The sequence below is a fragment of the Lepidothrix coronata genome, unplaced genomic scaffold, assembly GCF_001604755.1.
Source record: "Lepidothrix coronata isolate B3197 unplaced genomic scaffold, Lepidothrix_coronata-1.0 Scaffold84, whole genome shotgun sequence".
Classification (NCBI taxonomy): domain Eukaryota; kingdom Metazoa; phylum Chordata; class Aves; order Passeriformes; family Pipridae; genus Lepidothrix; species Lepidothrix coronata.
This window is the reverse complement of record NW_016690264.1, coordinates 69,648-86,045: the sequence shown is the minus strand read 5'-3', so window position 1 is coordinate 86,045 and position 16,398 is coordinate 69,648. Positions and strand designations below refer to the sequence as shown.

Here is a 16,398-nt window from a genome sequence, read left to right as displayed (position 1 = left end):
ACATTATACATACATGTGTGTTTGAATAGCACACTTGTTCTCTCATCCCCCATTTCTATATATGCCTGTATATGTGTATATATAGTGACAGAGAACTGTGTGTGAACCTCTTACACTCCCTCTGTAATATGTATATCTGTGTATGTATATGAGAGATGTGTATGTGAACAAGACTCACCCTTTGTGTCTATATAAGTACACATGTATGGGGAGAGAATGTGTGTGTGTGGTGGGGCTATTTTCTCCCATTCTCTGTGTCTCTTTCACACGCACAGCCTCCCCCATACATTCAGCTCAAATATTTATACCTCCATATATTTATACATGTGCGTTCCATTCCCTACCCCCTCTTTAGGAAGGAGAGAGAGAAGTCTTCACACTGACACCCCTGGTGCTCTGGGGGATGGGGACTGGTGCTGGATCCCTGTGCTGGATGCGCTGCCAGCCACCCAGCTGGGGTGAGATCCGTGCACTCACTGCCCAGCCACATATATTGTATTTAAATATATACTTCTGTCAATATTTTAAAAATATATAGCTAGTTCTTTATGTGTGAGCATGCACTTACATTTATTTTAAATTTACATACAGCTTTCGCAATAAATAATAACTATTAGATATCACTCATCTGTAATACACGTATGACACACGCACTCCCCCTATACAACCACTACCTATAGACGGCTTAGCTGTAAGCTTCCATTCGGCTACAGCGTTACCTTTACATGTCTGCAGGTACGTGTTTGTGTGTTACACACACATGTACACATTATACATCCCCCGGTGACAGCCGTGCCGGGGGTGCCGTGTTCCAGGGGTGCGCGCTGGACGCTGCCCGTCCCCGGGGCCGAGCGGCTCCCGCTGGGGGGTCCCGGGGCCGCGCCCCCGCTCCTCGGGCTGCGCCCCCTCCTCCTGCCCGAGCGCCCCGCAGCCCCCAGAGGCCGGAACAACTCATCGCAGGGGTGCTTGGCCACGGCTGCTGCGGGGGGTAGGACCCCGCTGTTCTGGGGGGCTCTCTCCTCGGGGGGGGACACGCACCCCGCTGAGGGATGGGGACACACAGACACACGCCCGGGCAGGATCCGGCGGCTCCAGGGATCCCCCCCACCACCGCGGGCAGTCGGGGCGGGGGCTGGGCGAGGGAAATGGCGGAGGGAGCCGGGGGATGGGGAGAGGGGGAGGCGGAGGAGGAGGAAGGGGAGGCGGCGGGGCTGTGCGGGCTCGGAGCGGGCAGGGGGCGGGGTGCGAGAATGTGTGCGGGCGTGACCGTGTGTGTATATCTCTGTGTACGTGTGTGTTACAGGCGTGTTACATGTGTGTGCGTGCCTGTGTTATATGTGTGTGTTACATGTGTGTACATGTGTAGGCGTGTTTGCCCGCCTGTGCACACCCCCGTGCTTGCTCCCCGCGTGTGCCGGCTGCGGGGACGCCCCCGCGCACTCACACCCCCGGCCCACCCATGGCGGGGGCACAACGGATCCCACTCCCAAGGAGCGGGAGAGAGGGACTCCTCCAGGCGTTGGGGGCGTTGTGCATCCTCTGCCCCCCTCTCCCCTGAAGCCGGGTTCTCCCGGTGGGATTTGGGGGTTGGGGTGACTTGGGGGGGGTCTTTCATACCACCGCTGCTGCCCCCCTCCCAAGCCCACGCGGAGCTGCGCCTGCAGCGGGGCTCGAGCCCCTCGCCCCCCTCCCACGGCGCGCCGGGGCTGCGGGGGCGGCAGCGATTCACAACCCCCCACCCTGCCCCCCCGCACTGAGCCAGGCCTGGGACCCCTCCAGCCTCCCGCTCCAGACCCCCGGCCTCGCCGCGCTCCCCGCATCCCTCGCTGCGGGGCGATGCCCACGGAGGGGGGGGGGCACAGGACACGCACCGCTCCCCCGTCGGGGGCCCCGCCCGGGCGGCCGCGGGGCCGAGGGTCGGTGGGGGGGCGGCCCCAGTCGCCGGGGCGGAGACCCCCGGCCTCGGCGCGGCACCTCCGCGCTGCTGCCGGCGGCCGCGGGAGGGCGTCGCCTGTGTTAGTTCCCTCCGGAGAACCCGGGGCCAGCGCCGCCGCCGCCGCCCCCCACCGCCCGCCGCCTCCCCCCGCCCGCGGCGGCCCCTCTTGGGCGGCGGGCGGCGGCGGCGGCGCCGCGCGGGGGGGCCGCGGCGAGGTCCCAGTCGCCGCCGCGTCGGGCACCCCCCTTCTCGTCGCCGCCGCCGCGCCGGGCGCGCCCCCGAAATCCGGGCGGGGGGCGGCGGGCGGCGCTCGGCGGGGGGCGCGGGGGCGGCGGCGGGGCCGGGGCCGGGGGGGCGCGGGGCGCGGGGCGGGCGGGGCGGCGCGGGGGGGCCCGGCGGCCGCGCGGGAGCCCCGCGAAGAGGCCCCAAGAAGCACAAGTTGGGGCTGGCGGCGGACCAGGCTGTTGTTGTTCTCAACGTGGTCCGCCCCGCGCCCATATAAAGGGCGGCGGCGGCGCCCGCCCCGGCAGAGCGCGGACCGAGCGGAGCAGATACAGCGTGCCCGCCGGGCCCCGCCGCGCCGCCGCTGCCCCTGCCCGCCCCCGCTCCGGCCCGCGGCCCCCCGCACCATGTCGGTAGAGCTGGAAGAAGCCGATCTGCCCCTGACTGAGGCGGAGGAGGCACCGCTCTCCCCGGAGAAGAAAGCGGCCGCTAAGAAAGCGAAAGGAGGCGGCGGCGGCTCCTCGTTGTCGCCGTCGAAGAAAAGGAAGAACAACAAGAAGAAGAACCAGCCGGGCAAATACAGTCAGCTGGTGGTGGAGACGATCCGCAAACTGGGCGAGCGCAATGGCTCCTCGCTGGCCAAGATCTACAACGAGGCCAAGAAGGTGGCCTGGTTCGACCAGCAGAACGGCAGGACCTACCTGAAGTACTCCATTAAGGCGCTGGTACAGAATGACACGCTGCTCCAGGTCAAGGGCACCGGCGCCAATGGCTCGTTCAAGCTCAACAGGAAGAAGCTGGAAGGCGGCGGCGAGGGGGGCACGGGCAGCAGCGCCCACAAGTCCCACAAGAAGGCGACGGCCTCCACGTCCCGGCGGGCGGAGAAACCCGCGGCCAAGAGCAAGAAGCCCGAGAAGAAATCGCACAAGAAGGGAGCCGGCGGCGCGGCGGCGAAGAAGGACAAGGGCAAAGCCAAGAAAGCCACCAAGAAGGGAGCCGCGTCTCCCGGGGGCAAGAAGGTGAAGAAGTCGGCAAAGCCCAAGGCGCTCAAGAGCCGGAAGGCATGAGATCGGGGCGCTGGGAGCCCCCCGCCGCCCCCCGGACTGAGAGCCCCGCGGCACAGACTGCTCTGAGGACAGACCCCAGGGGACCCGCTTTGTCTTTGTGTTGCTGACTCGGCTCCGCAGCCGCCGCCGTGCGCGGTGAGCGGGGCTGCGGCCGCCCCAGCCCCCCTTTCTTCTTCTCCGCCGCCTTATTTTTTTTCTACCCCACCCCCCCATCCCGCCCCGCGGCTTCTCCCCGATCGCGCCCTTTTGTTTTCGGCCGTGCCCTTCCCCGCCTGTAGACGGTTCCCAGCCCCCCCCCTTGTCCGCCCGGTTGTTCCCAGGGATTTTTCCCGCCCGGTTTCCATAGCAGCCATTTTGCGGCGGGGCCCCCCCGCGCCACGTGGGCCGGTCCCGCTCCCGCCGCCCGCGCGCGCCCCGCCCCGCTCCTCCCGCCGCGCGCGCGTCCCGCCCGGCCCCGCCCCTTTCCCCGCCGTGCGCGCGCGCGCCCCGTGCCTGCTCGCGGCCGCCCCGAAGGGACACGGCGCCCCCTGCCGGCCCGCGGCGTCCCCCGCTGCCATGGCAACGGCGCGGCGCGTGGGAGTGGGCGCCCCCTGTCGGCCGCCGGCCGCACCTGCGATGGCCTTCAATGTTTTTGTATGGGGGGGGGGAGGGTCCGGGTTAGCGGGGTCTTTTTTTTTTGTTTGGTTTTTTCTTTTCATTTATCGTCGTTTCAAATAAATTGTTACAAAACATCGCCGCGCTGACGCGTGTGTGCTCCCTGCAGGCGCGGGGGAGCGGGCGGGGAGGGGGGAGGCTGGTCCCCGCTGGCCGGGGGTCCGCCCGGCTGCTGATGTGCCAGAGGCCACGATCCCCTCCGGGGGAAGGGCAGGAGCAGAGGGAAGGTCCCCTGCCATGGAGTCGGGGGAGGAGCGCGGTCCCTGCATAGCTGAGCTCCCCGGGGGGCACCCACAGCACAGACCCCCACCCCAAGCGGGATCGACCCCCCCGCACCACCCGGCGTGGAGGGGGAGCAGCTCCCAGGGCTCACCCCCACCTGCCTTCCCGGCCTGGAGCGTCCCCCCCGGCTGGGTCCCCGCGGAGGGAGCGCCGGAGCCCCCCGCGGCCGTGCCTATTTATAGCACCGGCGAGGTTGCGTAAATCCCGGCAGGGATCTGGGCCATCTTGTTCTGCCGGCTGCGGGAGGGCTCATCCCTCGCCCCGGCTCATCGCCCTCCGCGCTCCGGGGACCCTCGGGGCTGCAGGAGAGGGAGGGGACGGGAGAGCAGCCCCCATGTCAGATCCCTGCCGCAGGATGGGCTGTGAGTGCAACCCAGGCCGGCTGTGGTTAAACCCAGCCCGCACCCAAACCATCAATACCAGCCCCACACCAGGGCCTTGCCCTGCTGCCCTCACCAGTCTCAAGCAGGAGCATCACCCCACAGCTGCTCCAGCCCCGGCGAGGTGTTGTGCCCAGAGCATCAACATGCTCCCAATGCCTGGGGAACACAGCATGGATCAGCCCCATGCACAGCCATCCCCATGAGGAGGGGACAGAAGGACAGCAGCCAGTGGTGCCTGGGAATGGCCACAACATGAGGCCATGGCAGGGCCTTTTAGCATTCCTGGGAAAGGAGCAGCCCCTTCCTCCAGGGCCCAGAACCAGCAGGGAGAAGGGAAGAAAGTTTTACTCCCTGAAGCAAAGTCAATCCACTAGATCCAGCAAGAAAAAGCTGCTGGAAGAGACCAGCAATGCTCTGCTCTGCTCCAGGAAGCTACAGCCTCCCTCCAGGTCTGTATTTAGGACAGGCCAGCCACCATCCCACTGCCCATGCAAATCTCACACCAGGCCTGGGCGCCTGCCAGCAACCTCGGGTCCCAGGAGAGAGCTCTTGCTGTCCCAGGAGAGAGCTGCTGCATTCCAGCACCGACCTGCAGCTGTGTCAGAGAAGAGCTGACACTGCAGGTTTGAGAGGAGACACCCTCCCCGAGGGCTGACAGTGACACCTGGGGCAGGGGGGTCACCCCCTGTGGTTGGTCAAACCAACCACATCTCAGGGCACAGCTCCCCTTGGCACTCACCTGCGAGGCAAACAGTGGCTGTAATAACCACCCCTCCAGGTAAACCAGCAGGGCATTCCTGTGGGCAGGTAAGGGCAGTGGGAAGGCAGTGAGCCTCTGGCTGCCCAGCACAGGGACAGCACCACGGTGACACACTGTGCCAGCCCAGCTGGAGCTGTCTTACCTCACAGGTTGGGATGCCAGGAGCCACGATGCTGGATCATCCCCGAGTGAGCTGCCAGGGGTGCTGCCAACCAGGAGGGCCAGGCTCTGGAGAGAAACCCAAGCCCTGAGGACATCCAAGGGCCAGTGACTCATCTCACCACCCAGACAAATAAAACCAGTCCCAGAGCTGAGGGACTCAGCTGGCAGAGATCCTGCTGCACGTGGCACGATGCATAGCAGCCTCCCAAGCAGGCAGCTGCAGCTCCAGATCTGTGCTCATCTCACTTTCAGGTACCCAAGGAGGCAGGGGAAGAATCCTGCAGCCCCCCTGCCCTCTCCTTAAGGGAAGCACAGATCAACAGACACTCTTCCAGGCTTGCTTGACCTTTGAAAAGCCTCTACCGAGCCAAGTCCTTCACATTTTATGAGCTCGGCTGCTCTAGTGCTATTAAGCATTTAAAAGAGAGAGCCAGGACCAGCAACACCAGCTCCAGAAAGCTACAAGACCAGTCTCTGGAGCTGCAGGATTAAAGGTGACCATGTCCACTCCAGCTTTCTAATAAAGATCAAGACTTCCAACTCTCCTGGTCACAACAACATTCAGCTGGGAGGTTCATGAGGTGATAAAGGCCAAGCACTTCAGCAACGCTTGGTGCGACAGACAGGATTTCCTTCGGTCTGGCTTCCAACAGCCCAGCTTTCCCAGCTGGTCTGTCATATGTCTGCAGAGGAAGCTCAGACCCCAGCTGGAGCTCAGTGTTGAGGGCACTGCGTATACACCAGCACCCAGCCATAGTGCCCACATCACCCACAGTCCTGGGCAGAGCCACACAATGGCCAGGGTGGCTGCAGAGCTCCTCAGGAGCAGTTCCCCTGTCCTTGTTCCTGCCTCGAGTGCTGGCAGTGTGGTTGGCAGGGCAGCAGGCAGGACACTGCCCCACAGAGACTGGCCCAGCACCCCTAGTCCAGCCCCACACCTCCTACAGCCCAGCACAGACCAACCAGCACCCAACCATGACCCCACTGGGAACTGTCCAAGCTTCCCACAACCCTTCCTCCCCAAAACCCAAGCAGAGCAATGCTGGTCTGCAGAGTAGCCACCAGGACAGCAAACTGGGAATGTCCAACAAAGGAGAAGGTGTGAGACCAAGAAATAGTCTATCTCCAGGTTCCTCCCTTCCCTTCAGGATCAGCTTTTCTCATCTCTGCCTACCTGCCTGCAAGGTCACCCTGAGGGTCCTGGAGGAGCCCACTGGGAGGAGAAAGCACCTCCAGCACTGGGAGAGGGTCCTGGTCCAGCCTCACTCTTTCTCTGCTGTATCCAGCCAGGAGCAGCCAAGGCTTCCTGTCACTGGTGACAGAGCAACCAGGCAATGTGGCATTCCCATAGCAGGGAGAAGAGCCAGACAACAGTATTACCTGCTCCCGGGATAAGAAAAGACTGTCTGAGAGAAGGGCCTACACAGCCTAGCAGTGGTCCTGTCTGGTGTTTTACTAATCCTTCCTGTTGGAGAAAACTGAGCCCAGACAACAAGCTGCCACCAGAGCCTGCCAGATTCCATGGGTTTTGTGAGGTGACAAGACACAGCACATTTGACAGCATTCAACAGGGAACCAGTTTAATCAGATATTGGGTTTGCACCGTTCTTTTCAGTATCACAAGTTCTGCATTTTTCTAAGAAATACAAAACACTCTCGGGTTTACAGAACACTGGTCCTGGAAAAAACAAGAGGGAGAGAACAAGACACTCGGATACAGACACATCAACCACCACACTGGGCAGCAGAAAGCAAACTGCTCATCCCCACCTTGCTGATTGTAACAGTCCCTTTACAGGAGGCAGAGAGATCCCAGGGGGGCTGTGCTGCCACAGCAGGGCTGTGCCCCCCACCCATCCGAGGTCAGTAACCATGGGACACCTCCACACCCCCACTGGCACACCAGCAGTGAACACATCGCTTCCACATTCCAGAGTGAAAACCCCCTTCCTAAAGCCAGTTGACAAGCGTCCAGGTTCATCTACTCTAGATCTAAACATTACACTGAGAGCCAGGGTAAGTTACTTCATCCACGAGATTAACAGCTGATTCCATAGGTCGAACACATGCTACTTAACAGCACATAAATAGGAGATGCTCTTTTTTTACTTAAAAAACACGTGATGAAGGTCTATGGTCGGGTTGCCTCGACACTGCTGCATGCACACGGGCTCACAGAAGCGGCTGCACTGGGCAGCCAGGAAAGCTGCCTCTGCATCAGCTATTCCAGGGGTCACGGGACAGCTAGCCTGCCCCCATGCTCGCACACTATCCACACAGCCATTAAATAAATACAGTGCTAGCTAGGAGTGGGCTTTGATACAGGTTTTGAAAAGAAATATTAATCCATAGAGGGTTTACAGTTAACACATATCATCGTCACTTTATTTCTCAGAACCAGAAATAGTGCTGAACAAACAAACAAACAACAACAAAAAGGGAGACACAGGATATCATTTTCCAGAAGTGCAACCAGGGTACAGGGGAGCTCTCAGCGAGGCGAAGGGCTTCTGCAGCTGGGAGAGGAGGGGAGCCACAGCAGAAGATGGCAGCTCCCGCTCCCGGCGGGCGCCTGACCTTGCGACGCTCTCCGAGGGGATTTGTCACCGCAGCCTCCACCCCACCCTGCCAGCAGGACCCACGGCATGTGGGACCACCGAGCCCCCCAGCACCCACCGAGCCAGGGAGCTGCGGGGAGGTGACTTTGCAGGGGAGTACCCCCGAATAAAAGACCTCAAAATAAATAGGACCAAAGCTTCTTTACAGTAGGCAATGCACTAGCTTTACCAAGAACAAAACTAAGACTAACAGCCACTTCTTGCCAACGGAGAAACTTTTCCTCCTCTTCACATTTTCCAGCCCCCCCGCTCTCGCAGCTGCAGTGCGGCCGGAACGGCATTGCTGGGGATGGAGGGGGGGGCACGGCAGCAGCGAGTCCCATCCTCACACCAGAGCGAGCAGGGCCAGCTGGGGGGGCCCTGCACAGTCCCAGGGCTGGCAGAGGGGAGAGGCAGCCGGGGATACCCGTGTCCATCCCCACACCAGCCAAAACAATCCTCAGCAGCTCCCAGCAGCTCTGCACCATGACCCAACCATACGGCTCCAGATATCACCGCTACCAACAGCTGTGATCCAGCTGCCTCCTCCAAAACCACTTCCTCCAGAGGGAAGAGGGGCAGGGTGGGGGCACAAGCAGGGCCTAACCTCACCCATGCTCCCCCAGCACCCTGCCGCAGCCCAGGCCGGGGGGGCTAGTGGAGGGCTGGTAGGGTGCTGCCAGGGCTCACCACCCAGCCCGGGCTGAGGGGCAGGACGGGGAACCCCAGCCCCATCGGGAGGAGAGGTGAGGCAGTGGTGAGAGGGGAGCTGGGGGCAGGGGGACGGGGGGCAGCGCTCACTTCTTGGAGCTCTGCGTCTTCTTGGGCAGCAGCACGGCCTGGATGTTGGGCAGGACACCGCCCTGGGCGATGGTCACGCCGCCCAGCAGCTTGTTGAGCTCCTCGTCGTTGCGGATGGCGAGCTGCAGGTGCCGCGGGATGATTCGCGTCTTCTTGTTGTCGCGGGCCGCGTTGCCCGCCAGCTCCAGGATCTCGGCCGACAGGTACTCCAGCACCGCCGCTAGGTACACCGGCGCCCCGGCGCCCACCCGCTCCGCGTAGTTACCCTTCCTCAGCAGCCGGTGCACCCTCCCCACGGGGAACTGCAGCCCGGCCCGCGACGAGCGCGACTTGGCCTTGGCCCGCGCCTTCCCGCCGGACTTCCCCCGGCCCGACATGGCCGGCAGGCAGCGGCCCCTCGCCGCCGCCTCTCAAAGCAGCGCCGCGCACAGAGAGTCCCGGCGCCTGCGGGGAGACAAACGCCGTTACACCGCGCCGGGGCCGCGCCGTCCCCGCCCGCGCCGCGCCGCCCTTACCCGCAGGAACCGCCGCCGCTCCGCCCTGCGCGCCGCCCGCCGCCGCACTGCCCGCGCTGCCGCCGCCGCGCCGCGGATATCACCTCCCGCCCGCCGAGCGCCGCGCCCCATTGGCTGCCGCTGCTGCCGCCGCGCCGCCGATTGGTCCCCGCGCCGATCCCTGATTTGCATAGGGCTCGCGGCGCCCCGGCCGTGCCGGAGACCAGCGCGGGCAGCGCCGCGGCTCTGCCCCGGCTCCGGACGGGCCCGCTCCCCAACCCGCGGAGCGCTTCCGTGGCTGCGTCGCAGCCGAGGAGAGGGGGTTTGGCCGGAGCCCCCGTGGGTGTCCCAGCAGCGCTGCTCCTCACCGGTGCCCCGCTTGCCGTGCCCGAACTCGTGGCCCCCTCCCCGGGCAGCGGGATGCCTCTCCCGGGAGGATGCCAAAGCCTGCGGGCGGGGGGTGATGTTCCGGGGGAAAGAAACCCCCCCTGGGAAGAGCTGCCCGCAGCAAGCACTACCCTCTCTTGTGTCATCACGCATCAAAGGGGCAAGTTGCTCCCCAAACAGTTTTTGGGGACAGGTCACACCGGGTGGATTGACTCCTCGCCAGGTTGCTACAAACAGCGTTGGGCAAGCAGCCAGGCTCCAGTTTAAAGGTGATGTAGTTCAGCAATAACATCTCCTCATTAAACACTCAGCATAGGGGTTTTTTGGTGATGCTACTGCTGGAGCTCACAGCCTGGAGGGAGATAATCTGTACCCTGTGTCTTTGCATCGCCCCTGACTCCCCAAGGGAAGGATTATGTTCCCCAGAGCAGGGAAAGTTGAGCATCCCCAACTCGTGCTCAGCATCTTCACTCCCTCCACAGCAACTGGAGACCTGAAATGAATTTGAGATGAGCTAGTGACCTTTGGAAAAGCCTGATCTGCAGTTAGCACCGACCAGGCTAGGTCAGCTGAGCCGCTCATCTTGGAAAAGTGATGGCTGGGCAGGGAGAGAAACCTCCTGCAACAACAGGTACCATGGTGGCAGCCCACAGCCTGAAAACCTATTTATTCTGCCAGGAACTGCTAATACAGTGATTCTCTTGCCTCCAGTCATGGTGGGAGCAATGAGGAGCCAGCTAGCAAGAGGCTTTCTGGCTAGAAGTCCTAATCCCATCCCTGCTTCCATAAGCCAGGAAACCTGGGATCAGCTGCCTACACAGCACGCGAGGGATTCAGAGGCAGATTTCACTCCAAGAGCGCTCAGGTCTCCCCAGGTATCCATCCAGGGCTCCTGCCCTGGCTCTCCTATCCCTCCCCAGGGACAAGCCTCACCTACAGCCACCCCTGCAGCTCCTTAGGAACAGATGGTTCAAAATAAATTCCCAGGGAATATTTTCCACTGGCAAATGGGAATGCTCCAGCAACGTGGTCCTGCCAGTACCATCAGAGCTCAGCAGTGGGTAGATGGTCTTCCCCTCAGCACATGGAGAAGAGGTAGAAGCTCTGCCTGCGAAAAAGGAGCACTGGGCAAGGGGGGACACAGCCAGGCACACGGACAAGGGCACTGCACAGTCAGCCAGTGAAGCCCATTTTATTGTTTCCAATACAAAGGAAGTACTGATTTCCAGCAAGGATTTCACCGTGTAAGGCTTTCGGTCTGTAACATCTGGCTGTGTTTACAAAATCCCTGACCTCAAAAACATGCTGCCCTATGCTGCTCTGTAATGGCACTTTGGTTATCTGGGCTTTAATGAATGACCTTTATGAACAAGGCAGAGTGCATCCCTCCACAGATCAAGGAAATCCTCTCTAAGTCTTCAAATCCCATTAACAAAATGACTGTACAAACAACGTGACTGAGACACACTGTCCCACCCCACTGCCCGTAGGGAAAGCCAAGCAAAGTGCAGTTCCTCCCAGGCACTGCCTAAACATCTCCCTGTTTAGGAGCCATGGATGTATTGGCAATGCTGGTGCAGAGCGGGATGGCTCTTGCAGATCTTCCCAGCCTGGAGTTTCCTTATAATATTTACATCTTGTTTCTCTGTACTGCAGCCATCTTTTGAGGGAGAGAGTATTGGAAAGGAATTTGTACAGAATCAGTGTGGAATTAAGTGGAAAAGAGGTATCGGTTTAATACCAAAAAAAGGGAAGAGAAAAGCAAACAGAAGGAGACCTGAACTACGAACGCTGACAGGAGGCAGAAGCTATTCCTCCCTGGCAGACTGAGATGCTTCTCAGGGCTTTATCTGTGTTTGGCACGAGTGACTGGCAGGGAGGGAAGCCAGCAGGTTATATTCACTCCCATCAGCACAAGACAAAGACAAAATCTTTAAAGACAAACACCAACTTTTAACAAAACACAAAGAACAGAGACAACAACCTAGAGCAGCGGATCAACACCTGAGAGGCTTGTACAATCTCAACATCAGTCTGCAAAGCCTTCGAAAAAAACATGACTCACTCCACTTAGGAAAATCAGGAGGTAAAAGGATGGCCAACCATCCCAGCTGGTGCCTAAGCCTTGTGCTTCTTCGCAGCTGGCTCTCCCTGCTTCCCCAGCCACTGCTGCAGGATATCTGCACTGGTTTTCTTAGGCGAAGGGCTGTGGATGAACTGACTCTTCCACTTGGGCAAATCGTTTTCTTTCTTCTGGGGAGAGCCCTCCTGGGAGTTTTTTAACCAGCCCAGCAACACTTTGTTGCTTGGGGTGGCTTTGACCTCCTGGAGAGACAAAAGGCAGTGTGGGAGAGGTCAGAAGCATGGTAAGAGCAGGGCACTGCGAGAGCTGCTCCAGAGCAGGATGTGGAAGCTGAGCAATGGCCCTGCCTGCAACCAGGCACATCTGTGGGAGGCTCCCCAGGCTGCCGGGGAACAGGCTTGTTCCAAGACCCGTTTCGCATGGAATTTGCCTCATTTGGCAGAGAAATCCTGGCACGGGGTGACAGTTTATTTCTGGAAGCGGAGGGAAGGGAATCTGTCCAGGGCTCTGCACTCCAGCATCAAGCACAGGCATGCCCTGCAGTTGCTGCCTGCTGCCACCCATCCTGCAGCCTGGCAGCTCTGTCCCAGCCCAGGGACACCACCATGACCGAGATCCCCCCTGCCAAGCCCCCACCAGCACCCACCTTCTTGGCTCCCAGCTCGATGGGTGCAACACACTCGGGCGTGTTGTTGCGGATGCTGTTAACAAAGGTGGACACTGGGTGGAAAACAATGTTCTCTGTGGGCTGGATGAGTTTAACAGCTTCTTGGGTTGGCACTTCAGCAAAGTCCAGCCATTTCCTGATGGTTTCATCCCCGTCCAGGATGGCTGGCATCCTAGGGGATAAGACAGCTGGAGCTAAAGCTCAGCACCGACACAGCAGTGTGTGGTAGCAAAAGCCAGACTTGTAGCTAGCAAGGAGCTGGCAGTCTGGGGGGAAATGGGGAAAACTGAAGCAGCAGGATGCTCTTCTGCAAGGCAGAGCACACATTCGCTTCACCAAGGTAGCTGCTCTGCTGGAAGAGGCAGAGAGGTTGACTGCCAGGCTGTGGTCAGGCAGAAAGTGATCCAACTCCAGAGAGTGATCCAACTCCAACTGCCTCCCACAGGGCACAAAGATGGTGATTTATGGAAAGGGCATGAGCTGGTGACCCGAAACAAGCCGGTAATGTTGTAGTGTTTTTCTCTGAGGGCAGGAAGAGGAGGCAGGGCTCTCTGCCTGCATGCTGCCAGGCTGGTGTCCAAAGGTGCAGCTCTCCTCCCCTGCCCCCCTCTGCCCTGCAGCCCCTTTGCCTGCTCTCACTTACCTGTGATGGATGAAGCTCACGTCCTTGGAGGCATCCACAGTGATGATGGTGTAAGTGTACAGCATTTCCCCTCCTGACGGTGGCTCCCAGCAGTCAAAAATTCCAGCCATGGTGAGCAACCTCCATCCTTTCCACTCCTCATCTCCCTCCGTCCCCTCATCCTGCAGGAGAGGCCCCATCACCCCGGTCAGTGCTGGCCCATGGGCAACCAAAGCAGCACAGATTTTCCAAAAACTAATCTGAGGGCTTTCCAGGAGCCTTTTTCCCGCAGGGAAGCCATCACTCCCCTCCCCTTCTGAACATCCCAGCCACCAGCTCAGCCGAAGGAAAGAGGTAGTGAAACTCCCAGCCCAGTCCCCTGTGAGCCACATTGCCCACCCATGCAAATACCCAGCACGTGGGGAGCAGTGAGCGTGACGGTGGGGACGCCGCATCACCTTTCACAGCCCGGGGACCGCCAGCCCCAGAGGGATGCCAGAGTGCCGAGCCCACTGCTAAACACAGCCCTACTGGGAAAGAGGCTCCTAGAGATGTGCACAGCTGGAGGGAAAGGGGCTTTTCGCCAGAGAGCTGGCTGGAGCAGGGGCATAAGTGTTAAGACAGAGCGAGGGACTCCATACCACGGCGTCCTTGGTCTGGGGGAAGTAAATGAAATACGGCTGCTTCCCCCCACTCTGCTGCTGCTGCCACTCGTAGAAGCCATCGGCCAGGACCACACAGCGCTTGCCCTTGAGGAGAGCACCCTGGGGAGAGAAAGCACAAGCTCACAAGGTGAGCAGCAGCCTCAGGCAGCCTGTGAGGGAGGACAGGGCTCCTGGGACCACTCAGCCCACTTGCTCCCTCTCAGGGCTTTCCTAAACTGCCCCGTGGGGTGCACAAATGCCACTAGTGCTAAGATGAGCTTCACCAGCAACTACTTTTTCAGCTCTATTTTAATGAAATCCACCAGTTCCACAGTACAGGGACTCGCTCCCCTGTGCAGCAGGCAAGTGGAGACCAGTACTCCCCAGGGAGGTGCTTCAGCCCTGGTTCTGCCGACTACAAGATCTCTTCAAGCGGGGCACAAAGCAGCAGCTCACCTTGTAGGAGGTCTTTTTCAGCATGGTGTCACTGCGGCAGTTGGAGGTGTTGAACTGCAGTTTGGAGGGGTCGTCATTTTTGAACCAGGAGGGCACCAGGCCCCAGCGCATGTCCATGAGGACCCGCTCCGAGGAGTCGGCATCCTTTTGAACGAGACAGAGAAACACCTCAGGTCAGAGCCACGTCACAGGGACCATGAGCATCCCCACAGCTTGAGAGAGGGGCTGTGGGAGGTCCTGTTGAAGCAGCTTCTCCCCCTGCAAGGGGGAACCAGCCAGTATCTCTGCTGAGAGCTGAGCTGGGGCTCACCGCCCCTGCAGCACTAACTCTGCCTCGGTTCTCCTGCAGGGATGCCCCTCACAAGCCGTGCAGAAACAGCCACTGATTATAACCCTGTGCATACCTTTAACAACTTTCCTGTAAGAATTAATACTCAGCAGAAAGCACAAGAATATTTTGCAGTAATAAATAACTGTCTCACTGAAGCTCACGTGACAACTCTCTAGAAGAATTAACACAGGTTCTTTTCAGTGGAAGTGGCTGGAGACATGAACTCCCCAGCTCTTGAGTAAACAGCCATGTCAGGCTGGTGTCACAATCCTCAAAACACCCCTGGTGACAGTGGGCATCCCAAACAGGGCAAAAGCCTCACCTTCATTTTAATAACGTGATTTCTGCCAACCTGGTGCACTTTCACTCATGTTTTGCATATTACCTGCCTTAGGACAATGGAAACGGCTTGTGGTTTTCGGTTCTCCCCCAGCTCACTCTCGCTTTCTGCCCACATGTGCCAGCCCAGGCAGCGCCTGCTGGGGCGAGCGGGGCCCCAGGGAGCACTCATGTGCTCCCATGGGACTGCAGCACATACACACACATATACACCTTCCACAGGTGTGTGCATGCAGGGACATGTATGTGCCCAGTTTTGCGAAGTCTTTCAGAGCCTTCTTCAGAACAGGAGCGGCAAAAAAGAACACCCTACACCACACCAGCATCCCAACAACTTGAACAGCGATGGACAATCAAGCAGATGTCTGCCTGTGTCCTGTATCATGTTCCCAGACCCGTACTCCTCTGCTCCATCAGCTTATTGCCTGCTCTCTGGGGGATATGGGACCCCCAAGGCAGGAAAGGAGGGTATGAAGGATGCCTGATGGCACTTCAGAGCGGTCCCACCGAGGTGTCCCACCCCATCCCCTGTGCTGGTAACAGCTGCAAAGTGCAGCAGCCCCTTCTGCTGCCCCGCCAGCTGGGGAGGGAGAGCAGAGGGGGTTCAGAGCAGGGTGTTTCAATTTAGCACACCCTGTTTCACCCCACTGAACGCCAAAGAGCAGCAGTTGGCCGGGCACTCTCTTATGTGGAACAAATGAGCTGCTCAAAGAGTCGTACAGGCTGCCCAGGTTGTCTGGGGGAGGTCGGGTGAGGCTTAAATTAGCCGGGATAACGGTCACCACAGGTGTGCAGCTACCGTACAGCTCTGAAGCTGAGATTTTTTTTCTTTTTTTTTTTTCTACTCTCCCCTACCATCAATGTGACCTGGACACACGCAGCAGTGTTATGAAATGCAAACAAACAAAAAAAAAAAAGCCTCAGGAAAGCCGATTAAAATCAGCAGAAAAATTATAGGCATTTGGAAAAAAACCCCACAAACCTCTACTATGGTTAAGCACTCATATACACATTTCTGCAGAAAACATAAACAACATGCTGGAAGCACGGTACCGATTCCCCCCCTCCTTCGGAACAAGTAAATAATGAGACATTTTTTCAATTAGAAAATGCAATACCTGCCACGTACAGAGAGCAAAGCGAAACCAAACAAGCCGCGTCCGCTCTGACCGGTTCCTACACCCTCTCCCCGGGATCCAGCACGGTCCCTTTCCCACCGCTCCGCTTTGAGCCGCAGGATGCCCATCACCCGCCCCTCGCCCCAGATGGCCCCCGCCGAGCCGGGAGGAGGTACCTGGTGGAGGTGGCGGCGGGAGAGCAGCACGGGGCCGCTGGACTGCGGGCCCTTGTTGTAGGAGGGCTGGTACCGCTCCTCCCGAACCCAGTCGGGCTGGCGGCGGCGGCCCCGGCGGTCGCGGTAGGCGCAGGCCCGGCGGAGGTTGTCGGCGGCCAGGGAGCAGGCGGTGCGCCCGCACATCCCGCCGGCTCTGCGGGCCCGGGCACCGCGCTCC

The 16,398-nt window shown here is 59.8% G+C and overlaps 3 protein-coding genes across 4 annotated transcripts; 1 reads left to right on the top strand and 2 right to left on the bottom strand.

The window, feature by feature from the left end:
* The first annotated feature begins 2,383 nt into the window (after nucleotides 1-2,383).
* LOC108500054 (histone H1x) lies at nucleotides 2,384-3,630 on the top strand. The gene has a single exon (XM_017820537.1). The coding sequence runs from the start codon at nucleotides 2,566-2,568 to the stop codon at nucleotides 3,223-3,225; it is 660 nt and encodes a 219-aa protein (XP_017676026.1). The 5' UTR covers nucleotides 2,384-2,565; the 3' UTR covers nucleotides 3,226-3,630.
* A 3,394-nt stretch (nucleotides 3,631-7,024) lies between these two features.
* Nucleotides 7,025-9,406, bottom strand: LOC108500056 (histone H2A type 2-B). Its single transcript, XM_017820541.1, has 2 exons — nucleotides 9,380-9,406; nucleotides 7,025-9,308 (listed from the first exon to the last, which is right to left on the bottom strand). Exon 2 carries the CDS (start codon nucleotides 9,239-9,241, stop codon nucleotides 8,861-8,863), a length of 381 nt encoding a protein of 126 aa, XP_017676030.1. The 5' UTR covers nucleotides 9,242-9,308; nucleotides 9,380-9,406; the 3' UTR covers nucleotides 7,025-8,860.
* Nucleotides 9,407-10,913: 1,507 nt separating this feature from the next.
* Nucleotides 10,914-16,364, bottom strand: HMCES (5-hydroxymethylcytosine (hmC) binding, ES cell-specific). 2 transcript variants are annotated; one of them, XM_017820649.1, is made up of 7 exons: nucleotides 16,182-16,364; nucleotides 14,218-14,361; nucleotides 13,759-13,881; nucleotides 13,139-13,299; nucleotides 12,475-12,667; nucleotides 11,838-12,070; nucleotides 10,914-11,746 (listed from the first exon to the last, which is right to left on the bottom strand). In XM_017820649.1, exons 1-6 carry the CDS (start codon nucleotides 16,362-16,364, stop codon nucleotides 11,864-11,866), a joined length of 1,011 nt encoding a protein of 336 aa, XP_017676138.1. In that variant the 3' UTR covers nucleotides 10,914-11,746; nucleotides 11,838-11,863. The 2 variants fall into 2 exon arrangements, with proteins under 2 accessions (XP_017676138.1, XP_017676139.1); XM_017820650.1 differs by lacking the exon at nucleotides 16,182-16,364 and adding an exon at nucleotides 16,017-16,148.
* Nucleotides 16,365-16,398: the final 34 nt, after the last annotated feature.